Below are 26,749 nucleotides of genomic sequence, written 5' to 3' on the forward strand. Positions count from 1 at the left end.
TCCAGGAGATGATGAGGATGGGGCAGACAGGGCAGGAAGGGGCTGGAGGGAATTGCCTGCACAATCCACTTGTGCTCTCCCAGCCTCCCTGGTCAGAGGTGCCCAACCTGCCTGGGCTGCACAGCAAATGAAACCAGAACCGAGCAGGCAGATTCCCTGGAAAATGGATGGAGAATGACAGGCAGCTCTGTAATTCACCCATCAATTCAGCTCAATTAAATTACCTTCTGAGGAGGCTATTAAAGGCTTTTTTAATAGATGTGCTATGGAAGATGGAGTGACAGGAGCCTGGAAAATGGCTCCTAATGTCACGTCTACCTCCCTCCCGTGTCACTGGATCCGTGTTTGGCACAAACAGCTGAATTTAACAGGGCTCTGCTTTGCAAGGATCCCTCCCACAGGGAGGACCCCCTTTGTTTCCCCTGGGTGGAGGGACCACCAGCCTGGAGCTTCTCCAAGAGGGATGAGAGGCAGAGAGGGACAAGGCACAGAGTCTCCCCCAGACCCAGCTGGGGCAAATCCCTGGCTCCAGCCCTTCCTGCTGCTGCGCTCATCTGTGGAGCTGAGGTTAACTTTCATCTTTTCTCTTCCTCTACCCAGCCCCAAAATCTCTGCTGCAATCCCACAGAGGCCTCCAGCTCCCTGCATGCCAGGCTCTGCCAGCTGCTCCCCGTGCCAGTGACATTTAGCTAATCAATAGGATTTAATTACAGCTTGGGCTAATCGGGGCTGCCGATTAATGCCACGCCAGAGGCGTCCAGAAATCACAGGAGATGGATTCATTCCATCCTTCACCCCACAACCAGCTGCCTGCCCAAAAACCAGCCTGGATAATTCCCAGGCTGAGCCATCCCATTCTGGAAAAGGGAGCAAACTGCATTTCCACCCTGCCAGCCCAGAGGAGCCCGGCAGCTGGAGGAATTTCCCTGCAGTGATAAATATTGATGAGCCAATCCATAAGTAATGCTCAGTGCAGACCTCCAGCACTCCCCTCGGGTGGAAGGGAGGGAGCAGCCAAATGCTCAGTGGGGTGGAAGCTCCTGGGGGTTTTCTGGCCAGAGGTGCAGGGAGAGCAGCCCAAGGATGCTCCAAAGAGCAGCAGCTACCTGGCATGGCCTGCCTGGGGCCAGGACCTCCTTCACCATCGCCCTACAGCCCCCTGAGGCTCATCCCAGGCATTCCCAAAATCAGGAGAGCACTGGAGCTATAGGGCAGCACAGCCTGCTGTGTCTGTGCTGCTGCATGCCCCTATAAATCCCCTATGGCAGCTTGGGCTCTGTAGGACTGAGCACAAAGTGAGATCCTCAGCCAAGCCATGGCATGGCAGGGCACAAAACCAGGAGCCTGCACATTCACCAAATCCTTTTCCATCCTATTTTCCAGGAGGGGGTGATGCTCAGCACACCCCAGCCCTGTCCCACGGGGGACAGCAGAGATCCACACAATCCCAGAGCTCGTGCAGGGCAGCAGGGGAGAGGGAGAGCCCTCCTGCCAGCCTGGCTGCTCCTGCAATCCAGGAATGAGCTTCCACAATGCCCTGATTTATTCTCCTATTGATCCGAGCTGAGCTACAACGTGTCTGAGCTCAGCCGTGCCTGAAGTGTGACAGGCGGGGCTGCTGCCAGCACCGAGAGCCACCAGTGCGAGGTGGCTGCTGCCAGCCTGGCTGCTCCTGCCTCTTCCTGGCTGCTCCTCCTTGTTCCTGGCTGCTTTTGCCTGTTCCTGCCTTTTCCTGGCTGCTCCTGCCTCTTCCTCCTTGTTCCTGGCTGCTTTTGCCTGCTCCCGCCTTATCCTGCCTTTTCCTGCCTGTTCTTACCTGTTCCCACCTTTTCCTGCCTCTTCCTGGCTTCTTCTGCCTGCTCCTGCCTGTTCCTCCTTGCTCCTGTCTGCTTTTGCCTGCTCCTATCTTTTCCTGCCTGTTCCTCCTTGCTCCTGTCTGCTTTTGCCTGCTCCTGCCTTCTCCTGCGACCACCCTGTCTGGTGACACCCAGAGTGTCCCAAATCCTGCTGTGGACTTACACCCCTTAGAAAACCCCTCCCAAATGTTCCCTGGCACAGCAGCAGGGTGAATTCCCACGTGGAGTGGCTGTCCCATTATCCCTCCAGCAGCTGAGGGAATCCAATAGAGGTTGGATTGAACCTGCTGCTCCCCAGGAGAGATAACGGGACTGGTGAGGAGCAGCAGCAGATATAAAAGTGCTGGAGATTTAAAAAAAAAACAACAATGAGAAGTAAAATAAAGGGAGAGAGGGAGGTTGTTTGGGGTTACTAGAGAGAAAGAAAAACGTGTCTCACGTGGCTGAAATAGGTTTGAATGGCTGCTGGCAGCAATCAAAGCTCCAGGAGCTGCTGGAGCTGGGCACATGCCCAGGGCGCTTCCCTGGAGGGTGACACAGCTCCCCAGGAGCTGGGCCAAGGGTAAATCACATCCCAGCACTGCTGGAGCTTTTCCCCCTTCTCCTCCTCTCCAGCTCTACTTGTCCCAGCCCCGGAGCCAGCGGGGTCCTGGCCCTTACCTTTCTGTAGTCAAGTTTTGGCAGCTTTCCCCAGGCGAGAGATGAAATGAGAGCGAGCAGATGGCAATGTAAATAAAAGAGAAAAATGGGAGAATGAGAGCAGAATGGAAATGAACAGGACTCCAGAGCTTGAATGTCAGGGTGGCCAGGGGGGCTCTGCCCTCCCCACGGGCAGGGGTGATGCTGGGGGGTACCCCCACACCCCTGGGTGGGCACAGCAGGGACCAGGGCTCTCCTTTGCCAGCCCTGCCCGTGCTCTCGCTGATGTGAGATTTATCACTTGCTGCCCAGAGCTCTCCTTCCTCCCTGCCTTCCACCCACTCCAAACCCAATTAGAAATCTCCTCCTTGGCACGGCTCCCGTGCGCGCCGAGGGAAGCCTGACCCGGCGGATTCCCGGGAGACAGAGCCTGCCTCAGCCCTGCCCTGCCTGCCTGGCACCTGGGGGTGCTGCCCTTGCCAGGAGCTGCTCCAGAAGAGCTGGGGCTGATCCCTCCACACCCATCCCCAAAACCCAGCTTTGCTGCTGGTGTTCCAGCCATGGAGAACGCTGGGCTGGGGGCTGAACACGAGCCGTGGAGGGGGGAGAGGAGCATCCTGAGGAGGCAAACAGCAAGGTCTGACCCTCTGGGGCTCAGCCTCTTCTCCTGCCTTCTCCAAAACCCCCCATCCCTTCCCAAGACCTGCAGGGATTGAGGTGTTTTCCCCCCAGCCCACGTTTGGAGTGGGGCTCTCGTTTCTCTGATGGTCACTGGTGATGCAGAGGGGAACCCAGCAGCCCCCAGCAGCACCTTGCCCAGGCTGAATCCGGACCTCATCTCCCTGCTGCCGCTCCCAAATGTGCAAAAAGCCCCTAATTGCCTCAATCACGCAGACGGCAAAGGCGCTGAGGCGCAGCACTTTGGGGCCGTGATTAGCAGCATTTAAAAGAGCCATTTATAAACCGACAGCCGGTCACAGTAAATAACAACATCGGGATGGGCTGCTCGAAAAAGCATCACTCATCAGTCCCAGCTCGTCACGGGGGATGAGCAGCCGGTTCCCGACCCTGGGAACGCCCTGAGAGGCAGGGGTGGAGGGGAAGGAGAGGGCAGAGGTGCTGGGAAGGTGATGGAACCCAGGGATGCTTGGCACAGCCATGGGTGGGGTTCCCTTTGGGAGGAACAGAGGATTTGTCTTTCCAAACAAGCTGTGGGTCTGCTGGTAGATAAAACCAGCACTGGGAGATAAAAGAAACAATGGGAAGGATTCCATTGATGGATGAAAGGAAAACGATATTTTCCTTTACAAATAAACTTTAGGTTTGCTGGTAAACGAAATTAAACACTGAAAGATGAAAGAAACAATGGGGAAGAAACAATGGGGAAGAAAAACTCCTAAATTCCATAAGAATTAAAAATTAAAAGGGAGGGTTGTACATTAGAGGGAAATCTCTGGTATCAGGTGTTCTGGGAAGTCTGAACCTCTCAAGTACCTCAGCCAATGGGGAAAGAGAGAAGGGAAATGTGGCTGGGAAATTGGGATTAAAAGGGAGGCTGCATCCTCCAAAAAACTGGAGAGATCCCAGCCAAAAAAAGGACTTCTCTCTCTCCTTTTTGGACATAAACCTCTGGTGTTTGTGGGTTAATTTTCCTAAGACATTGGCACAGCCATGGGTGGGATTCCCATGGGTGGGATTCCCTTGGCACAGCCATGGGTGGGTTCCCTTGGCACAGCCATGGGTTGGGTTCCCTTGGCACAGCCATGGGTTGGATCCCCTTGGCACAGCCAGTCCTTGCTGCCCCCCCAGCCCAGCTGAGCCCTACCTTGGCTTTGTTGATGGTGCAGTGCAGAGCGTTGTTCTCCTGGTCGTAGAGCAAACTGAAATCCAGCGTCCCCAGCGTGGCTGCAAGGGAGGAGAGATGGGATTAACCTGCTGCACCCTGCAAGCATGGGGCTGCTCTCCCTCTGGGCACAAAAGGAGTGCCCTGAGGTGCTAAAGAACAGGCTGCAGGCATTATAAAACACAAAGCATCCTGCTGGGAGCCCTGTTATGAAATGTGCTGGGAGTGGCCATTCCCAGGTTGGCTGGCACGGCCCTGGGAGAGGAGTGAGGGATGAGTGGATCCCCTGGGTTATCCCCATCCCTCAGCAGCCTGACTGCAGCCAGCAGCTTCCTGTCCCCCAGGAGAGGAAGGATGTCCCCTGGGGAGATTTGGGAATGGCTGGGACACAGCTGAGTGCTGCTGTTGGCACATCCTCCCCTCCAGCGCCGCTGGCATTCCCACAACGTGTGTTTGTATAGTGACACCTTCAAACAAATGAGCCACCAGTGGGATCCCTTCCCAGCTCCAATCTGGCTGCAAACTGTAAATTAAACCCAGTGAGGATGGAAATACTTTCCTGGTTAAAACGAAAAACACCAACAGCTTTTAATCAGCTCGGTGTTCCTTGATGGCATCCTCAGGATCCAGGAGCGGCAGCGTCTCCTGGGATGGGACACAGGGATGGGGCAGGGGAGCAGAACAAAACCAGAGGAGCCTCAGCAGCAAAAGTCCTTTTGATTTGAGAAATTTTTTCCCTTTGGATGATCTGAGCAGCTCTCACTAATCCAAAGCAGAGGAAAAGCCTTAAAAAGACAAGCTTCCCAAAAAACATGGCTTAACCTCCTGCAAGGCTCCCAGGCCTGATTTGCACACCAAAGCCTGGACGTGGAGCAGCCTCTCCCCTGGCTCAGCTTTACCTGCCACCAGCCTGGAACTTCCAGGGTGGCTCTGGACCCAGCAAACCCCACTTTTCCATGCCCACCTTCCCAAAAGAGCTTTGCCTGAGTGCTGCCCTGGCAGCAGGCACCATCCCACCGCTGTTTCCAAGGTCACTGCGCCTTCCTGCCGTGTCCAGAACGTGAAAAAACATCCAAAATAAAAACCACAACAGTTTTGCTTAATATCAAAGCGGGCTTTGCTGAGTGGAGAGGAGTTGGACAAACTTTATGGAGGAAATAAGGTGCTTTTTTCCCCCAGCATTGATAGCAGCAAGGCACCCACGGAGTTTAAGGACATTCAGGGGACTGAAACCTTCCTGCTGCAATTTCACAGTGATCTCCCAGCCCAAAGGCAAAGGAGATACAGGTTTGCCTGCTGGCAAAAGAAAAAAATCCTTTCTCCCAAGCAAATATCTTGAGTTCAAAGCAGAGTAAACACCCAGAGAGAGTTGTGCCAGAATAATGTACCCCCCTGGTTGTGCAGCAATTTCATGGCACATTAGCTCCTGCTCTGGGTAAGGCACAAATCAGAGGGGTTTCACCTGCCAGGGGAGGATGAGGGGTGAGGCCAAACCTGCTGTGCCTTGTGCACCATCTCTGGGTTTGGCTCAAATGAGCATTTCCAGAGCAATTCCCAGCTAAAGCCCCTGCAGGGAGGAAGGACCAGCAGGGCTCTGGGTGCTCTCAGCCCCGAGCAGCTCAAGGATGGCAGCGTGAGGAGCTGGAGGCTCCACAAACCAAGTCAGCAAAACTTCCCAAATCTGCATTTTTCACTCAAGAGCGGAAGATGAAACCTCCGGTTTCGGAGCCTCATCATTTCCACCTGCCCTTTAATCAGCATTTCCTGCCAGCCCCACTGCTCTGCCCTCTGAGTTCAAGCTGTTATTTTATTTTTATCACAGAAGGGGGCCCACGGTTCAGCCTGCTGGATTTGGCAATTTATAAAACAAATTAAAAAGCTTGGCAGGCAAACAAGAGTTCGGCCAGGAAATACTGACAAAGCCCGAGCCTGCCCCAGGGGTGAGGACAGCAGGAGCCCTGCTAAAAAAACCTAAAATCACCTTCAGACAGCAGCAGGAGCTTGTTCTGCAGGTGGGGACTCGGGTCCTGCTCCCAGCTCTGGCAGTCCATGAGCAAACATCCAGCAGTTCCCATTCCTCTTGGAGCTGGAGCCCTGCACCCCTGGCTGTGCCCTCCCAACCCCTGCTCCAGTCCTGGAGGGGTTTCCCTCCAAGCAGAGATGGTTTTTTTGTGGATGGTGAGTCTCAATCCCGAGGAAGGGTCTGCCCTTGGGCAGAGGGATGTGGAAACATCAGCACAATGTGTGCTAATTGCTTAAAAACGTGGCTGTTGGATAAAGGGGAGGAGGAAAAGTTTGCCAAGAAGGGGTTTGGCAGCCAAGGTGCTGCTGCTGTGGAGCTGGAGGTGAGCACTGCCACCAGAGCCAGGAGCCAGCAGGTGCCCAGGACTCATGGGACACATCCAGGACAGGGTGACAGCCCCACAGGCCTCTGGGAATGCACAGCCAGGGATGGATCCAGCACAGCCAGGGCTGAGGAGGTGGCAGGAGACCTCCAGCCACAGCAGGGCTAGGAGCCACCCCTGCAGCCCACAAGAGCAGCCTGTGAAGCCCCAGGAGCCCCAGCCCAGCCCTGTGCTCCTGCAGTGGGCAGCACCAGCCCAGCGCTGCCTCACTGCTCCCACCCCAGCAGCACATCCAGCCCTGGCTGTGGGAATCCTGCATCCCCAGCTGGCAGGACTGGGCCCAAAACCTCTGCAGAGCAACCTAATCCCCCTTCTTTAATTGCTTCCCCCCTCCCACTCGAGATGCAGCTCGATTGTGATCTTAATTAGGGGAGCAAGTACCTAAAAAAGAAAAGGGCAGCAATTAGACTCCAAGCACTGCTACCAGGATTATTTAACTCGACTGGGCTATTCTGAACACTGCCCTCTAATCACAGAGGCTGCAAATAAAAAATATAAATAAATGCCTTTGTCAGGCTTTACAAAGGCAGCCTGGCGCTCTCCCGACAGCAGGCAGGATGTATCATTATTATTACAATTATTCTGCTCCAATGATAAAATAACCATTAGGAAAACTGAACTCATTAGCAGGTTCTGACCCTCTTTCTTCCCCACGAGCTGGGAGAGATTGATGGGAAGGCTCTGGCCAGGGCCTGCCTTTTAACACAGCCTCTAAAAGGAAGAATAAATCCCACTTGTGGCCTCTTCTCCCACTGACCTTTGGGTGCTTTTGATTAATTCAGGGGGCCAGGGGGTGACTGGAGGGCAGCAGGAGCAGCAGATGTGTCCGTGGGCTCGGCCAGCCCCGCCAAGGTGGCAGGAATTTATTGTTTATTGCTGACATTTCCTGGCTGAGCCCAGGGTGAGGCCAGGCTGAAGGAGCTTCTATTTATACCTGTGGGATGAGAGGCAAAAACGTGGTGATGAATCTGAGCCCTGCTGCCTTGCCCAGCCCTTGTCCTTGCAGGGCTGTGCTGGGTGGCAGAGCCGCCCTCTCCACAGCCTGGGATGCTCCAAGGAAAAAAAGTTTCACATCCCAAGCTGTGGAAAAGTCACTGACACTCCCAGGAAAGGCTTCAGCAAAGCCTGGAAGTGATGATGGAGCACACTCCTTACTCTCCCAAGGCAGGTGTGACTGCTTTAGAAAGCCCAGCAAAGCTCTACAGCAGGAGAAGGGGAGGTGTGCACACAAAAGCCCCACCATAGAACTAATTAAAAAGAAGTCCAAAAAGCCTTAAGTCCCTCTGCTTATCAGCATTGCTGCTCCCAAGATAATCTGCTCACGGATTTTGCGCCAGGGAGATCAGAGTGGAGCAGTAAAAGGACTGCTGGGGATTGTCTGGATTAGCTCTCCCTTACAGAAAGCACAGGTTCAGTAACCTTCAGACTGGGTATTTTTTAATGCACTATAAAAGATAGGTCCCTATTCTTCCATTGCTTTAATTTTTCCCTTGCAATGGAGATAATTTTAAAGGTCCTGAAAGGCAGCAGGTAATTCTGTGCACTTACAGCCCCATATAAAATGTTGGTAAATGACTCCTCAGGAGGAACAGAAATTATCTCCTGCCATTTCCCAGCCAAGCTGCTGAAGAACATTTTGGTGGGTGGCTCTGTGTGTGCTCCAGCCTCCCTGAGCACATCCAGGGGCCCAGGATGGGACAGAGCTTGAGGACTGGCTCCATGAACCTGGAAAACCCTGGGGGGTTATTCCTGGAAAACAGCACCACCAACTCCTGCAGCTGGGGCTGAGCTCCCCCAGCACCCTCAGCATTCCAGATCCACTCAGGGTGCTGCTGTGCAGCCAGGGGTGGATCCCAAAGGTGCTGGGGACAGCCAGGTGTCCCTGGTGGCAGCACTGACCTCTGGCATGAAGCTCCAGCCTCGGCACGGCCGCGGGATCCGGCTGGAACGGGGCACCGCTGGCAGCTGGCATCACCATCAGCTATCCCAGGAAAACAGATCCTCTGGGAGGTGTTGGGGCATGTCCCAGGGGCAGCACAGCACACTGGGGCATGAACATCCCCGTCAGCAGCACAGGAATCAAGAGGGCACAGCCTCCAGCTACGTCAGGGAAGGTACAGGATGGATATCAGGAAAAAGTTTCTCACTGAAAGAATAATAAAGCACTGGAATGCTCTTCCCAGGGAGGGGGTGGAATCACCACCTCTGGATGTGTCTAAAACAAGACTGGACATGGCACTGGGAGCTGGAGTCTGGGTGAGGTGTCAGGGCACAGGTTGGACTCGATGATCTCTGAGGTCTCTTCCAACCTCACTATCCTGTGGTTCTGTGACTCTGATGTGCTGCTGGCAGGGCAGGACATTCCCAACCCTGCCAAAAACCCCAGCAGGGACCAGATCCAGCACACAGGCAGGAGACCTTCCCTCCTCAGCAGATCCACAGATGTGGCTGAACTCAGAAGGATCAGGAGCAAGGAACAAACACAACTTTTCTCTCTTGCAATGCTCCCTGCCTGGCCGGGGGTTTCTCCCTTAAAATTTGCAGCAATTAATATTTCTTCTTTTTGGAGATATGGAGCCAGCCCCTGGTAAGCTCTGGAGCAGGGAGCTGCTTCTTCATGAGGTTTGTTGATGGATGCTCATCAGCTCTTCTGTCTTCTCCAGGAGGAGTGTTCAGAGGAACACTTATCTGCTCAGAACAGTTCAGAGATGCAATTATGTTTTACAGCACTAAATGGTCCCTGATGTCAGCAGCAATTAGACTTTCAGCAATTTCAGTTTGGAGATGGCCTTCAAATCTCTCCCTCTCTCCTCCTTTGATGAAGTACAGCGTTGCAATTAACAACCCCCCAAAACTGCCTTCAGTGTTAAATACAGATAGGAGAGATCTGGGAACCCCTGGGGAACAAGGAGTGTCTCTCTGCCTCTCCTCCTGCACCCTGGAACTGGGGAAGGGCTGGGCAGGCTGTGGGAGAGGGAACCTCGTTTTCCAGCAGCTGTGTGGCTCCTTCATTAGCAGAGGTGCCAGAGGCCACAGCCCAGATGCTGCTGCCCTGGATGTTGGAGGAGGGATGCCCAGGCTGATCCTGCTCACCCTGGTGTGCTTTCCTCTCCTGGTGCCCCGTGTTCACCTCCAGCACTCTGGGGTGTCCCTGCCCGTGGGCAATCCCTGGGAGGAGGAAGGCTCCTGGGGGGACCAGGATGTGCAGCCTGCACCTGCATCCCTGCTGGGATGGTCAGCAGGAAGGTGTGACAGCACATCCCAAATGCCCATCTATCCCACAGGAAAGCAGAGAGGAGCTAATCCAGAGTCACCCCTGAGACACCTCAGTGACACTGCCCAGTACCTGCTCCAGCACAGGCAGCTGGGGCTGTGCTCTGCTTGGCAAAGCCGTGCTCTGCTGAAATCTCTGGTGGTTTGTTTGGTTTCCTGAGCGAGAAAAATACTTCTTTGGGCCTTATCTGGATTGAAAAGACGATTCAAAGCTTATAAATAGCAGTGGCAGCATATGCTAAGGAGCTGTGCTGCAGAAGTAAATACCCTGCTCGTTCCTCGCCGTCTCCTCTGCCTCCCCCTGTCTGGCCAAAAGCACTGCCAGGTGACTTGCAAACCCTGCACCCCTTCAGACCTTCCTCCTTCTTTACATCTTCAAGCAGCCAGTAATTAATATCTCCATGATGGCTTTGCCTGCCTAATTATCTTCTTTGCTCAAAATAAGAGTCTTCCTAAATAACTTGCGTGGCGCTGCAGGCGTCACGAGCCGCCGCGCGCCAGGACCGGCCTCTCAGCTGCACTTGGGAGAAGTGCTTTCCATGCTGCTGCTGCAGCTCCAGAGCTCGGGAGGCTGCTCTTCCACCAATAAAACAGGGCAAGAGGTGGAACTGGATGGGTTTGTGCAGTCCCAGGGAGCAGGATGGGGCAGCACTTCCAGGGATGGCGGCTCCCGCTGCAGCCCGCGGCTCCCAGGCTCTCTCCTCACCTGGAAACCCAGAGCCAAACACATTTGGAGGAGGGAAGGAATTCCAGTGGGACCAGAGCCTCCTTCCAAAGCCAAACAGCAGCTCAGGGAACTGAGGCATTTCTCCAAAGGCTGGAAACTTGATTGCCTGTTAAAGGAGGCTGGCTGCTCCCTGCAGGGCTGTGCCCTGTGAGAAGCCCTGGCAGTGCCCCCTCCCACTGCTCATTCAGGGGATTCCTTAAAATCCCTCAGGTGCAAATTCCTGCCGGTGCTGTGGAGGAGAAGGTGCAGGCAGTGGAGGGGGTTTGGGTGAAATCGGTGGAGATGGGAGGCGAGAGGCAGCTCCTCACAGGTGGCACATTGCCATCTAGCTGGCATTTGCTTATTTTCCCTGCAAGCCAAGTTTCCCTGGCACTGTGCTGCCCAGCTGGGTGGGAAGCATCCCCCGTGGCTGGGGACCCCAGGGAGCTGCTGCTGTCACAGGGTACCAGCCAGGGGAGCCAAAAAGGAGGTGACAGCCAGGTGTCTCCAGGCAGCAGGAGCCAATTCCCCCCCCCAGCCTCCTGCCTGGTCCTCTCAGCTCACAGCAGAGGCTGGTCCAACAGCACCAAACCATCCTTCTGCAGCAAATACACATTTCCCTCTTCTCCTGCCTCATTCCTTCCACCTCCTCAGCAGCTCTGCTGGGGACAAACCCACTGCAGGAAGAGTCCTGCTTTGCCAGGGCAGTGGTGAGTCCCTCTGCCAGGGTCCCCCTGGGGTGGCAGTGGGTGCCCACCACAGCCCTGCAAACCCTCACAGCAGCACTGCTGGGAGGGAAGACCTGGCTCCATGAAATTCCCGGTGATCCCAGAGCCAGCCCTGATGTCTCCACTCATTTTCTGCTGTGCTGGTTCCCTGCCTGTTCCCTGCATTCAACAGGCTGCTGGGGAGGTGAACAGAACCACAGACCTGAGCCTCCCATGGCTGTCCCCAGCTGTCCTCCCACCTCAGCCAGGTCCCTGCCCACCCCTGGGAGGATTCCACCTGCTTCCCTCAGCCTGGGGGTTCTCAGTTTTCCAAAGCACCAATTCCATGCACGCACTCCCATCCCTGCTCCCTGCAGGTGCCACACCTGGGTCAGGCCACCCTGCCTGGATGGCAGCAGGCACTGCAGCTCCCACAGACACTGCAGGGTTTGCTGGTGGGGTCTGGAGCACAACTCAGCAAAGGATTAAAGAGCAGGGTGCAGCCAGCCAGCCCAGGTGAGCTGCAGCAGCACCTACCCTGCCCTCTCCCCACAGCCCTGCTGGGCTCCTGGAATTCGGGTTGGGATGGCAGCTCAGGTCCTGCTGGAAAAACCCCACAACACCCAGGCTGGAGCAGGAACTCCAGGCAGGAGGGAGCTTGGGGAAACCTAGACAGTTGCTGCATTTCTCCAGGCAGGGGCAGCTCTCCTCCTCCCACCCAGCAGCATTGCCCTGGCACCGGAGGAGGGAAACCCACAGGCAGGTGGGACAAACAGGAGGGAGCCGTTCAATCCTCCTCCTCCTCCTCCTTTGCAAAATCCTTCCCCCTGCACCTCTCCGGGGCTGGGAGCATCTCTGAGGAGTGAGGCAAGATGGCAAAACCTTGATTTGTGTGTGCTGCACCCAGCTCTGACAGCACCATCCCCAGAGCCCCCCTGCACCCCGTGTGCCCCCCAAGGGGACTGACACCCCCGACGCCCCAGTGCAGGCACAGACAGGTTCTCCAGGGGAAATTTAGTGCAGGTGACTAATGCAGCAGCCCTGAATCACCCTCCAGAGATGTGGGGGAGCTCCACACACTCCCCAGCCTGGCTGATGGCTCCAGTCAGGCTGCAGGATCCCCTCCCTGCTCCCAGCCTGGGGAATGGCTACAGGCAGCTCTTGCCTGGATTTACAACTTGGCTGCTAAACACGGGGGAGTGACAGTCCCATCCTGCACATTCATGCCAGCCAGTGTCCTCAGGGTGTCTGGGCCACCCCGTGCTGTCCCCAGAGATGTGCCACCAGCACTGCCACCTCCCTGCTCTGCTCCTGGCACCGCTGTGCCTTTGCCAGCCAAAACCCCACCGCACCCCTGGCGAAACAGCCTCGGCAGTTTTGCCTGACACCTGTTACGCTGCAGGAAACACTTCCTAACACCAGCCTGGGTGAGAGAAACACCCGCCGGCCCCGGCACGGAGCCAAGCTGCTTCCAGCACCCAGGATCCAACACCCAGCACCCAGGACTCAGGATCCAGCATCAGCACCCAGCACTCAAGATACAGCACCCAGCACTCAGGATCCAGCATCCAGCACCGCCCAGGGATAAATGCAGAATGCAGAGTCCTGGGCAATTTCCCTGCGAGTCACCCAGAGCCCCAGGGCTTTGGGCCACACTCCCCCCTGGCCCTGCACTCCGCTTTCTCCCGTTTCTCCTGCCTGGCTGAGCAAAGACGATGGGATAATTAGAGCAGCTAATGACCCAAAGCCGGCTAAAGTCCCCGTTAACTGCCCGGCTGGGACAAACGCGGCTTAGAGGAGATGTTCTCCCTGGCAGTGCCAGAGCTGTCGCCTCTCCACGGAGCCGTGACCCCGACACCAGCATGGGGACAGAGAGTGTGCCAGCTTGGGGCTGGCACCCAGCACCGGCCTCTGGCAGGGCTGTGCCCGGAGGGAGACACGGGGAACAGCCGTGCCACCCTGCAGCAGCGCAGCCCTTCGGGGAGCCCTCCCTGGGGTGACACTCCGGGGTATAAATGGCATAAATGGCAGCAGCCCAGCGGCCGGCAGCGATGCCGAGGCAGGGCTGTGACATTGTGCCAAGGGAAAGCCACCGGCTGTGACATTGTGCCAAGGGAAAGCCACTGCCTGCCCGGCGCTGGGCCCTGACAGGCTCAGCCTCCCCTTCCCCCAGGACGAGCACGCAGCAGCACCCGCTCCCTTCTCCCCGGCATCTCCCGGCTCCAAACTTTGGATCCTCTCGGTGGATCTGTCCCCGAAGGAAGGCTGGGCTGAACCAAGCCCTTGGCGTTTCTCTACTTCCCAGGGAAATCGGGTGATCCCGGGGGCCCAGAGCCAGGCAGCGGCTGCCTTGCAGCTCCACGGCACCGGCTGGGAAGGACGTTTTGGGTGGGGAGGGGTTAACCCTTGCTGCAAACACCTGCATCCACCACGGCCAAAGCCTTCTGCTCCGAAGGCCCCCCCGGTCTCCCGCAGGGTTCTGCGAGGAATGGAGGGATGACACGCCAGAGTTTGCCGAGGGAGAGGGCAGAGCTCTCCCGGGCGATGTCATTCCCGACAAATCTCCCCGCCGTGGAGCCGGGCGATGCTGGAGCCTCTCGCCAGCTCATCAGCAGGGTGGCTGGAGCAGCCTGCACCACCGAGCCGGATTAAAAGGGTCTGAGCCCAGCCGGAGGGCTGGAGGCACGGAGCCGAGCAGGGACGAGGCAGAGAAGTGCACCAGCCACGACAGCAACTGGTGGCTCTTGGGAGACTTCCCTACTTTGGGTTCAGCAGCCAGCCTGGCTGCGGCACGGACACTCCCAGAGCCCCCTCCACCCCGAGAGCCTCCCCGGCCACACCTGGGAGCTCCTCACTGTGATCCAGGGACCGCCAGCACGGCTGGAAGGGCTCCCTAGGATGGACCACCAGCCCTAACACCCACCCGTGCCCTCAGCACCGGGGCAAACTCCCACGGAAACTTAGGAACTCACTGCAATCGTCGGACTCGTAGCCCTCGGGGTCCACCAGCTCCTCGGGCGCTTGGCTCTTGGCCGGCTGCTCGGTCGTTCCGTGGGCTCCGAAGAGCTGGTCCACATCCTCCTCATCGTCTCGGGGAGGCTCGGCGGGGCTGACCGAGGGCTGGCTGAGCGCGGGGCGCAGGGCGCTGCTGCTGCTGCGGCCGACGGCGGCGGGGAGCCCGCGGGGGAAGCGGGGGAAGTAGTCGGAGATCTGCTTGATGGGTTTGATGGGGCCGGGGCAGACGTCAATGGCCATGTGCTCCTGGATACTTATGGTCATTTTCTCTCCTTTGCGGAGTGTCATGCATGCGGCTGTCGCTGCCGAGCCCCCCCCCGGAGAAGCCCGGACCGTGCGGGAGAGGGAAGTTTCAGCCGGGGGCTGCGGGGGCAGCTGAGGAGGAGGAGGAGGCTCCGGCGGGGTCCCTTAGGTGGTTGTCGCGCCCTGAGCCTCGGTGGCCGCACGCATGCTGCTGCTGCTGCCAGCTCGCACGGCCCCTGATCCTGCCAGCGCTGCCTGGGAATAAATGAGCGAGACAGAGAGACGGATAAGAGGCAGGGGGTGGGCTCTCGGGTGATGTCACCAGCTAGCAACAAAGCGGTGCCCAGCAGCGGAGGAATGAGGGCTGTGGCCGGCCTGCCGCCCCGGACACACGGCCACCAGCCCCCTCTGCCCCTGCCCAGCCCCGGCCGGCAGGAGCTGGGCTGATGGGGTGACAGGAGGTGGGCTCTGGTTCGTCTCCCTGGCAAAGCAGGGCTGGTCCCTGCCAGACCCCTCCGCCGGGCTGAGGTCACCGGGCAGGGTCAGGAGCCAGCGTCCTGCTGTGTCACATCCCGGCGTGATGGGGAGAGGGACAGGGACAGCCCCCAGGGACAGGGACAGCCCCGCAGGCAGTGCCAGGGAGATGCTGTGCCAGGGAGATGCTGTGCCACATCCCGAGCCAGGGGCATGGATGGCACCGCTGCCCACTCCCCCCACAGCCCCTACACAGATCCCTGCTGGCCCAGCCCACAGCAATGTCCCTTCCAGAGCCCAGCACCAGCTGGATGAGCTTCTGGAGCTGGGAACACACCGGGGGTTGAAGCAACACCTGTGCCCTGCTCGTGGCCTGGGTGGCACAGCCCCTGCCAGCCGGTGTGTGGCTGTGCCATGGAGCTGGTACAGCACCCCAGAGGGGGCAGGGACGGGCTGGGACAGGGCTCAGTGACACCATGGCCATGCTCAGCCCCCCTCCTGCCCCTCCCTGGGCATGGCCAGGGCCCCAGCACCAGCCAGGACAGGGACAGGCTCCTGCCACAGGCTCCCTGGAAATGCTGAGCTGTGCTTTCCTCGGGGAGTTGGTCTCAAAGTGCTGTTTTTACTCATTTCCCCCTGTGTTCAAATCAATAAATCTGTGGCCTCACAAGCTGCTGGAAGTGGACTTTTCAGCAAGGAGTGCCAGAAGAGAAACGCTGCAAGAAAATGATGCAAAATCCTGCCCAAGCAACTCACCCTGCCCAGGAAAATGTGTCTGAAATATTTCAGAGGAGCAGCCTCTCTGCTGGCTCAGCTCTGGGGGGTCTGGAGTGAGCCTGGGACACTTGGAAAGCTCTGGTCACCCTCTCCATGTCCAGGCAGGCCCACCAGGTAACCTGACACATCCCTTAGCCATGCACACAGAGCTGCAGCCTCCTGCAGCCTGGCAGGCAGGTGATTATTAAAAACAAAGCTCTGTTCTTCAGAGGATTTCCCCCAAATCCCAACAAAATGACACCCAGCCTTTCTGTCTGCAGCAGAGTTCAGCTTTCATTCAGATTTTGGTAAATGTTAATGCAAGTCTTTGAGTCATAACACTCTGACACCAGGCAAAACCAACCTCATTTACTCCTCACAGGCAAGTGAATGTTTCTCTCCTGAAGCATCCAAACTTGTCACTGCTCTGTTCCCAGACACGAGGCACACCTGAGGATGATCCAATGACCTGGGAGAGCAGGAGGCAGCTCACTGCTCCTCTGTGTCCCTGTCACTCCGAGGTGGCTCCTGCCTGTTGCAGGTCTGACAGCAGATCCAGCCTCAGACACTTTAACCCCCTTCCCACAGCCAAGGAATAAATTCAGAGGGAAATGGATGAAAACCTCACGGGTGGGCTGATGCTGGGTGGAAACACCAGGGTGAGCACAAGGAGGTCCCTCTGGATCTGGGTGTGTTCATCCACACAGGCTCCATCTTTGGGTGCAGCATGCAGGATGTGGTGTGGACTCAGTCAGAACGAAGCAGAAATTGGGCCTGATGCCCAGAAAATAGCAGCAATTTCCTCTAAGAAAGGGCAAATAAATAAATAAATAAAATCAAGTTACATGTGAGAGCCTAATGCCGTTACTGCCATTACAAAAAGCATCATCGTTCCAAATGCTCCCTCAAAGACCCAAATAGGCAAAGATTGTTTTGTAGGACAGAAAAATCAAGGCTCTGGGAATTAAGCTGAACCTCTGAGCTCTTCCTCCTCCTGCATGCACAGCCCACAGCTGGGATCAGGGCCCAGCAGCACCAACTGGGAGGTGCTCAGCTCACCCGGGGATTCAGAAGAGCAACAGGGGGACAAAAAAGGCAGAACTGAAGCAGGGGAGGTGTGTCCCCTGAGGGAGATCCATCCCCAGCCCTACAGACTGAGAGAAACCAAATCCAAGACCCACTGCTCACAGCCCAGGTGGGGCTTTGCAGTCCCTGCCTGATCCCAAGCCTACAGAAAGCAGCTGGAGCCTTTTCTTAGCCTTTAAGGAGTCCCAAAGCAGCTTGGTCTTGATAAACCACACTTCTCCTCCCTTCCCACCCTGCCTGAGTGCTCCCTCCTGGGCTGCACAGCCCCACACAGCCCAGGGCTCCCCAGGTATGTCACACACCACAACCCTGAAGGTGAAAGGGACAAAAATAAAAAGTTGGGCTGGAAGACAGAAGCAGGGCTGGCAGACACAAAGCCAGTTTCCAGGTAAAGCTCTTAATTCCCACCGTCTGTCTAATGCCCTGGAATGTGACTTGGTTTGATCCCTGGCTCTGCTCTGCCCACGCTCGTGGCCTCTGCTGCCCTGGAAGGGGGAGGTTGGTTTGCCCACCAGCCCCCCAGGGGGAAAAGAGAGAGCAGAAATGTTAAAATGCCAATTTGAACCCACAGCTCTGCCTGGCAGGAGCAAAGCCACCCTGTCAGGGTCTGTAGGACGGGGGGGACAGCCTTCAGGGCAGGGGGAGGTGGCCATCACACAGCCAGCATCAAAGCAGGGATGGGGTGAGGGGGAAGAGCAATTACCTCTGTCAAAATCCATGTTTTCTGCCAAGATCCTGAGCTCAGCACCTGTGACACTGTGGGATGTGGGATGCAGGAACTGTGACTCCAACTGCAGCCCAGGCTCTGCAACACCAAGGTTTTACTTTAAATGTTGTCCTGAGCAGGGGCAGGAGCACAGGTTTAAATACACCCCAAAAAAGCCTGTGGCACTCACACAGGTTTAAATACACCCCAAAAAAGCCTGTGGCACTCACACAGGTTTAAATACACCCCAAAAAAGCCTGTGGCACTCACACAGGTTTAAATACACCCCAAAAAAGCCTGTGGCACTCACTCTCCCTGTGCCACAGCCCAGATTCCTCCTCTGGAGCTGCCCTGCAGATGGGCAAAGAGAAGGAATGTTCCTACAGCCCCCAAAACTGCAGCACACAGATTAAACACACCCCAAATCCACTGGCTGCCCTCAGGACACACTTCAACCAATCTTCTAACAAATGCTGAGCATCAGGTTCTGCTGTTCCAGGTTTAAACCCAGGGGAGCAGGGGCTGATTCCAGTTTGATCCATCCATTTCCAAATGGAAAGCACAGCAGCAGGCTGGCACACCCCACTGCTTGCCAGGGATTCACCCACTGGTTCTTTATTTGTTTCTCTGTCAGCTCCACATCTCCCTGAGCCCCCCTGCTCTGCTGGAGGGAGCACAAAGAGATGGTGCCAAATTAAAGCCTCCACCACCTCTGGATCTCATCCTTGCCCTCGGAGAGGTGGGGCAGGGAGGTTGCTCAGTGTCCCCAGGGAGGTGACACAGGCAGCACCAGCCCTAGAATTGGAATTTTGCTTTTCCCAACCATTTTTAAGGCCAAAAGTCCCCACAGCTGTAGGCAGGAGAAGGTGCCAGCAGCCACCAGCAGCTCAGCCAGGCTGCAGGGGCAGAGCTGGGGGTTTAACACTGCCAGCACTGCTGGGAGAAACCCCTCCAATCCCTCCTGGGTGGCTCAGGAGTGACCCTGCCTTCAGCTCCCCTGCCTGGGAGGTAGGAAACATATTTTTTATTTCTCCCACTGAGCTTAGCTGCAGCATGGCTGTGTGTGCATGGGAAGGGGGTTAATTGAAAAGCAACATGTGCCTGGCTCAGGGCTCTGTCTCCTGGCTGATGCACAGCTCCTGGCAGCCTCCCCTCAAGGATCCCTGCCCTCCACTGCTGGGCAGGCTTGGCTCAGCCCATCCAGGGCACTGCACTCCTTACCTGGTCCAACAGCCCTTGCATTTGCTGAGTAAAGCAATAATAATAATGGTGATAACTGGGAAACTTGGCCCAAAATAATCCTAAGGAGCTTATTCCAGGCTGTGCTGATTACAGCTCCCCAGCAGTGCTGATATCCCAGTGCACCCTGGCCCCCACTGCTCCTCTGCTTGGATAATATCTCAAGTTATCTGTGCTCCAACAGGCCCTGCTAACAACCATTATTTGACCAGATTTAACCAGCAATTACTAGCTGTGAACAAAATCACTGTGGTGGAATACAGCCCACATCCTTTCACAACACAGACACAAACAAACCCTTGCATTAAGCCAGGCAAGGGCCAAAAGCCAGCAGGGGAGAGCCCTCTCCCCTCAAAATACTGCTTAAGGTTCCCAGAGACTTCATGCAACACCCAGCCAGTGGCAAAGGTGGATGGAATCCTCCTGGCCAGCATTTTGGTACCTGCAGAAGGACCTGGAAAGGAGCTGGGAAGGAGGAGGGAGGGAGGGAGGCATCAGCTCTCCCTGCATCCTCAGGATGGGCCCAGAATAGCTCTACTTTTGGTAGGGGCTGATGTTTAACGTTCAGCATATGTTGCCATTTCCATGGGAATCCCAAAATAGTTGGTGTTTTCTTTTGTCATTTCCATGCCCTGGGTTTTTAGGAGTCCTGTCTGCCCTCCTGCTGGGGAGGGACCTGCTCTGCTCTGCACCCTGACACCCCCTGCTGCCCCCCAGGCACCTGCCACTCCCCCAGAGGGGACAAACAGCTGCTGTAAATCCCAGCTCTGTGGAGCAGAGCTCAAATCCACCCAGGGATCCAGCAGGGTGGGTCTGTGCACAGCAGGAGCTGCAGGAAAATCCACCCAAAACGTGCCCAGGATTGGGGGGACATCCAGACCTGGGGCACAGCACTGCCAAGGGCTCAGTGCTCAGGGGGATTTTCTGAGGGATGAACCTTTTTGGAGTTTTTTCCCCTCAGATTTCTCTCCTGAACTCCAGAGCCTTGGCAGGGCTTTGCCATCACCAGGCTGGTCAGAGCCCTCCTCTCACACGGCTGGCTCTGGTTGTTGTGAGATAAATGCAGACCCACTCCCTTGCAACCAAGGGAGGGGAGACTTCTGGGCAGCATCAACTCCTATTAGACTAATTTTATCTGCTCTCAGTGCCTTCCCAAGCTGGAGCCAACATCCTCTGAGATTATCCAGCTGACTTGTCTTCGGAGTTTTACCCTGCCCTTACCTCTTCCCCACTGTCTCCCAGCTGCAGGAGGATGACACCATTCCTCCTCAAGACTTCCCAGGCAGCCAGGAGCAAAGCCTGGTGCTCATTTTGCAGCAGCAGCTGATGCTGTGGTGGCTGGGACATGGATGCTGGCCTGGAGAGCTGAGCTGGGGCTGGGCACTGCTGCCTCTGCACCCCCAGCTCTTCCCACTCCACAAATGTCCAGGAACAGAGTTCCCATCAGCAGTTAGGGCCCGGCCCCGTTGCCATGGAAATGGATAGACTTTCTGCTCACATTTTGGTGGGAAGAGGCATTTCAGGAGTCACAGCAGCTCCCAGAGTGAGCACAGGAGGAGCCAAGTGAGGGCAGGAAGCAGCAGAGCTCCAGAGAGGCTCCGGGGGGAAACTGCTCCCACCCCACGCCCCAGGAATTCAGAGCTGGATGCAAGCAGAGGGAAAAATGCCACCAATAACCAGCAGCAGAGTGAGCTCCAAGGATTCACAAAATAACATCTTGGGTTTGCAGTATTAAAGAGCAATTTGGCTGCATTAAGAGAGCTTTGTGGCTGCTGCTCTCCCACATCCACGTCAGGCTAATGACATCCTGTCAAAAGCAATCTACCCAAACCCCCCTGTGCAATCCCTGTCCTGCCTGCTGCTCCTCCCAGGGCTGGGAGATGTCCTGCCCAGCCCTGGATCATGAGGCTGAACCAGGGAATGACCCATCCTGGGTGCCAGGGCGTTTTCCTGGCCCCATCCACAAATCCCAGCATCATGCCAACGTGAAAAACAAAAAAACAAAAATGGAAGAGCAAGAAGAGGAGCAAGAAGGAGAAGAGACCCCACAGATCCACAGTGGGCTCAGGCTGCTGGAGAGGAAAACAACCCCAAATTCCCTGCACCAGGCAGGGCTGCTCACATGGGCACCACCAGAACAAACTCACAGCAGCACCTGCGGGACAGCAGGGAAGGAATTGAGGCCACAGCCCAGCCAAGCAGATTCCTGCCTGGAGAGCAGCATTCCATCCAGGCCAGCCTGCAGGATGCTCTCAGACCCAGGGGCTATTCACTGCCTGGCCTTATGTCACCCCACTCAGGACAAAGCTCCTCTCCACAGCAGGGAAGCCCGAGCATTTTCCAGCTCTGTGGTGATCCAGGGAAAACAGAACTTTGGAGCAAAGGAAACCCACCAGCTGAAATAAAAACAGGAGCCAGAGGGAGAGGTGGCATTCCTCAAAACATAAAATTTAAAGTTGTCACCATTGAGGGGGGCACCTCCCGGGTCATTTAGCAGCCAGAGGAGTCACTAGATGGCCCTGCTAGCCCTGTTCATCTGATCTCAGCACGGATCTTGAGAAATGCTGCCTTGGCTGCTCTGCAGGAGCTGGGAATGCTGCTCCAGGTCTCCTCCTCTGAGGATGGGCCTCAAGGAGAGGGTGGCACCTGGGCCAGGACATGTGGCACCTCCCAGGCAGGTGAAGGGTCCCTTCCTGGTGCCACCATGCCCTGGATGTCCTCTTGGCTCCCCGAGAGTGGCTCCACGTGCCAGGGATGCTGAGAGCTCAGCACAGCCATGGTGACAGTGATGGGTGTGAGAGCCAGGGAACCAATATTAATGAACCCCGTGCTGCTGGATAATCATGACATTAACCTTATTGGATTAGAACATTTGCATAATTTGGGCACGAGCTGCTACCTGCACGGGGACATATGTTTACATGAATTTACATCTCATTTGCATCCCGATGATCGAGCTGCATCCTGACCAGTCAGGGGCCATTGGCACCTCCACCCAGGGGGCATTTCCTGCTGGCAGGGACCATCCCAAACCACTCAGGTGCCAACAAACCGCAACACTTCCCCCCCTCGAGGTGTTCCTCACACAGGCTGGACCTGGTTATGCCCCTTACCCATCCCCAGCCTCAGCCCTGGGGCAGAGAGACTCCTCTAATGACCTGGGAGGTGCCCCCTCAACGGGGATCATGTTAAAGTTTGTGTTTTGAGGAATGCCACCTCTCCCTTTGGCTCCCATTTGGATCCAGAGAGATCCCATTTGGATCCCATTGGCATCATTTGGGCACGAGCTGCTCCTGCACGGGGACATCTGTTGACATAAATTAACATCCATTTGCATCCTCAGCAGCTTCCCGGGCTGACCAGTCAGGGGCCATTGGCACCTCCACCCAGGGGGCATTTCCTGCTGGCAGGGACCATCCCAAACCACTCAGGTGCCAACAAACACCAACATTTCCCCCCCTCGAGGTGTTCCTCACACAGGTCCCCCCTGGTTATGCCCCTTACCCATCCCCAGCCTCAGCCCTGGGGTCACCCAGGCTGAAGTTGTCCTTCCCCAGCTCCCCCAAGCTCCTGCTGCCCACCAGGTCCCAGGAGAAGGGGCAGCTGAGTCCATCCTACTCACAGCTGTGAAAAGGGATCCATAAAACACTCCCAGCAGGCTGCAAAGCTCAGGATTTAAGAGGCCAATAAAGGGAGGCCAAAATGAACTCCTTTCTCTGGCTCTTCAAATCATGTGCTCTTTGATTCGATTACCTGATTTTATAGGAAAGGGGGAGGGAGATTCAATTATTTGATTCTTGATTTCTTAGCACGGAAATATGGAAAGCACAGAAAGGCACAAATCCCTTCAAAGCAGCATCCCAGCAATTGGGTGGCAGCATCAGGTTTATGGAGCTGTAAGAAATCAGCAGTTTCCCCTCCTGGGCTCCTCCTCAGAACCTGCTCCAGCATGAAGGGGGTGCAGGAATAGCTGAGCACAAAGTCCACAAAATTACAGGGTGAGAGGTGGCAGCTGCCTGGCCGTGTGTCCCTGGGTGCTTCCCCAGGGCAGAGCTGCTCAGGGAGTCACCAAACCCCTTCACAACCCCAGGAATTACGATCTGGGAGGGAGCAGGAGCTGCACACTCCCTCCCAGGCATCTCCAGCCCCCCAAAAATCGCTGCTGGCTCCTTCCAAAGGCTGCCATAAAAACTGACAGCAGGACCAGCCCTGGGGTGCCCAAACCATTTCTATCCAGGCTCGGGGAAACCACAAATCTGCAAATCACTGGGATTTATCTCTGAGTGCTGGCCTGCAAGATGTGAAGAGCTAAAAACCCCAAAGTGCCTTTGGGATTAAACCCACCTGAACCCATCAGCAGCAATGAGAGCAGCAGGGATTCCTGCTGGGAAGGTTTTCCCGGTTTGCTGTGAGCTGGAGCAGCCCTCTGTCCCCTTTTCTGGTGCTCACAACGATGCTGCCACGTCAGTAAAAGCTCAGATGGAGTTTTCAGGGTCTGCTCATCCAACCCAAACCACAGTTGCTGCTTCCCCTCCCGAAGAGACTGGAAAGAAAAGGAGCATTAAGGAACTGCTCACCTGGGTGGATCCAAGCCCGGGGGGTTAATGCAGAGCCCAGCTCTGTTCTGAGGAAGGTGAGGAAGGTGAGGAAGGCAGCCTGGCCCCCACCCACCACCTTTTCCACTCCCTGCACACCTTCAAAGCCTGGCATTTAGCACATCTCTGCCTCAGCCACTCAGGCTGCTAAACGGGCACATTTTCACTGGTAAAAGCTGTGTCAAAACCCTCTGGGAAACTTTTATCCTTGTTTAAGTGGAGTGCATTGTGTTTCACCCCAAAGCCTTCCCCCATTTGGAAACCTCTGGAGAAGTTTCATGAGAAACAGAAACAAATCCAGCAGAGGGGTCGGGGGGGACTCTCATCACCTCCAAGGAGGGACATCACCCCAATTTCTGGCTGAAAAGCTGCTGCTCTGGAGGAAAAGCAGAGTGACTCAGGTGCCAAAGGCAGCTGCCAATGGCTCCGTGCCACAGGAGCCCCAAACCACGGCAGCAGGAGGGGGGAGCTGGAACAGGAGGAGGGAATTGGGTGCTGGAGCATCACAGCCGGGATCTGAGCCCTGAAAATATCCATGGGACACTGGCTGGAGGCCACGGGGGTGTTTGAGCAGCCAGTGTGGCTCAGAGCTGGGCACAGCAGAAAATTCCACCCCTTTTTCCCTCTCCTCACCTCTCCAGCAGGGCTGCCTCAAAGAGAGGAGGGAGGGAGGAAAGGAAGGCCAGGCAATGAGTTCTGCTGCTCTTCAGCAGCCTCTGGCCCTGCCTCTGCCCAGGCTGGAGCTCCTGCGGGATGTGGAGGTGCAGGAGCAGGGGGCAGGCCCTGGCACAGGAGGGGAGGGAGCCCAGGGAGCCAGGCAGGTGTGATTTACACCTGGGGAGGAGCAGGAGCAGAGCTCAGCCCCACCCAGACCAGGTATCCCCACCCCACTGGGGGGTGGCTGTGCTGCCCCATTAAGCAAAACCCCTTTTCTGCCTCTGGTGTCTCACCCAGCTCCCAAATCCATCAGGACCGAGCCTGTGCTGCAAAAATCTGACTCCTGCAGGCTTCCCTCTCCACAGAGGCAATGCACCAGGCTGCATCTGATTTCTCCTCTCCCCTCCCAGCCCTTTCACCCTCCTTTCCCTATCTTCCAGGAACAGATGCACCCATTCATAACCAAACAGAAGGAAAGTGTGAATTTGCCTTCCCCACTGCAGTGCAGCTGGCAAAGCACAGGAGGGAAAATGATGTTGTGCACGAACACAGAAATTATCTGCACTGATCTTATTAAGCCTGAACGGGGAAGCGACAGGAAAAGAAAGGAGGGAAGGGAAAGGCATTGTTTGGGTGTAGCATCGTTATTGTTTGTCCTCTCCAAGCCCTCCATCATCCCAATCCCAGCCTCTCCCACGGTGACAGGTCAGGAACAGAGATCTGTGCAACAGCACCATGCAGAGCCTGCCCGGGGGATGCAAACCTGGCAAGGCAGCACCTCGGGAAAAGCCTCACCTGCACTTCCCAGGCAGCTCACAAAGATTCTCAGTGCTAAAAATATCCACGTGGCACAATCAGCACCAGAGCACTGGGATAGGCAGGGGTGAGGGAGAAACAAAGGCTCAGGAACTCCCTAACCCACACCCCCACAGGGATATTCTCATTTTTCACTCGAATAAATCCCATGCCCAGGTGCCCAGGACACAAGAGCCGATTGCTCCTGCTCCAGGCAGCGCAGCAACCCTGGCAAGTGTAGAAAAACAATCACAAGGTGGAGATTGAGACAGAGCACAGCTCACCTGCCATCCAAAGCGGGGGAATTTGGCAAGTTTCCTCCTCAGCACTTACCACATCAAGGCTGCTAATTAAACAGGTCCCTCCCAGACAGAGCCTGGAAGATTTACATCCCTCATTTGCATTTCTCACTTTGTTTTTCTTTCCTCCAAGGCACCGTTTGAGCGGTCGCGCTGGGATTGCTTGGAGGGGCTCGAAAGGCAGCAGTGCCTTTTGAAGATGAAGGGCTGTGCTGGCAGCAGCTCCTCCTGGCCCTGCTCTCCCCCAGCAGGGCTCAGCTCCTCACTGGGGTTTTCTTGGGCTTGGTTTCACCCCTGGGACATAAGGAATGCTGGAATCAGCTGCTCTGGGTGATCCAGCTGCTGTCCCAGGGGCTGGGAATGGATCAGTCTGGGGATTCTTTCGAGGATGAGTCTCTGAAACACCCAGCTGCCCAGTCTCAAAGGGGTGATCTCCCCAGCCAGCTCCCAAATCCAGTCCCCAAACCCAAGAGCAGAGCAGCTCCCTCACCCCTGCTCTGCTCAGAGCAGAAGTTTGCTGGAACAGAAGTTTGCATAATTGCAAATAACTCCAAGCAGCCTCGGTGCTGTGGGAATTTGCCAGCTCTGGAATCACGGGTCAGTCCCACTCGGGGGAGGAGGTGTCTCTGCCAGCAGCCCTCTCCTGATAAGGCTCTGATGAGCAGCAAGTCTCCAGGCTGATAAGAGGTGGGAGGAGGTGACAGCTGGCATCGTGTTCCTGTCTGTAAAGGCGAGATCCTCATCTCCTGCAGCCCCAGCACTGCCTGAACGTGGGAATGGGCAGGGAGGGCTCTGGATGAGGAACTGGGGATGAAAGCGTCCCACGAGGGGCTGAGCCATCACCTGCTGGAGGTCTCACCATGGGAGAGCAGCACCAGCCCTGCCCAAAACCTCCCCTGGGCTCTCTGTCCATCCCAGCCCCCTGCAGAACAGGCTGGGAGAGCACTGCCCAAGGATGGGAGGAAGAAAAGGGAGAGGGGAGCCGGTGAGACATCAGCCCTCTTCCCCTGGAGCAAACAACTTCTGGGAGGGGAGAGGAACAACTGCTGCCAAGTTCAATCTCACAAATGAACTCCAGAGGTTGTTTGCCAGTTTGTGTCACTGTCCAAGCCCTCCTGCAGACTCTCCAGACCAGCAGTGGCCAGAACCACGTTGCCCAATGTGAAAAATGCCTATTTAATGATTGGCTTTTCACAAAAATGAATATTAGATGTGTTGTGTTAGAAAGTGATGCTGTATTAATTCTCTGAGGTAGGGTGTTAAATATAGTTTTAGGTTATAACAAAATGTTAAAATAGGAACTGTGCTATGTAAGATACTTCTTTAAAGAAAGGACTTTCACTGAGAGCAGCCACAGGACACCTCAATCTTTCAGAGAAAGAGAATTTATTGCCCCATTACCAGGAGAAATGAACTTCTTCCTGCCTTGCTCGAGCAGGATGACACTCTTAGGAT

At 56.0% G+C, this 26,749-nt stretch overlaps 1 protein-coding gene across 1 annotated transcript in view; it reads right to left on the reverse strand.

Annotated features, from left to right (window-relative positions):
* The window catches only part of DOC2B (double C2 domain beta), a 32,128-nt gene extending 17,201 nt beyond the window's left edge, over window positions 1–14,927 (reverse strand). The window contains exons 1-2 of the mRNA XM_009094797.4: window positions 14,402–14,927; window positions 4,321–4,400 (exon numbers count right to left, since the gene is read on the reverse strand). Coding sequence (XP_009093045.1) covers window positions 4,321–4,400; window positions 14,402–14,732 — 411 coding nt within the window. The 5' untranslated portion in view covers window positions 14,733–14,927. The remainder of the gene's footprint in view (window positions 1–4,320; window positions 4,401–14,401) is intronic.
* Window positions 14,928–26,749: the final 11,822 nt, after the last annotated feature.

Source organism: Serinus canaria, chromosome 19 (genome assembly GCF_022539315.1).
Source record: "Serinus canaria isolate serCan28SL12 chromosome 19, serCan2020, whole genome shotgun sequence".
Taxonomy (NCBI): Eukaryota; Metazoa; Chordata; class Aves; order Passeriformes; family Fringillidae; genus Serinus; species Serinus canaria.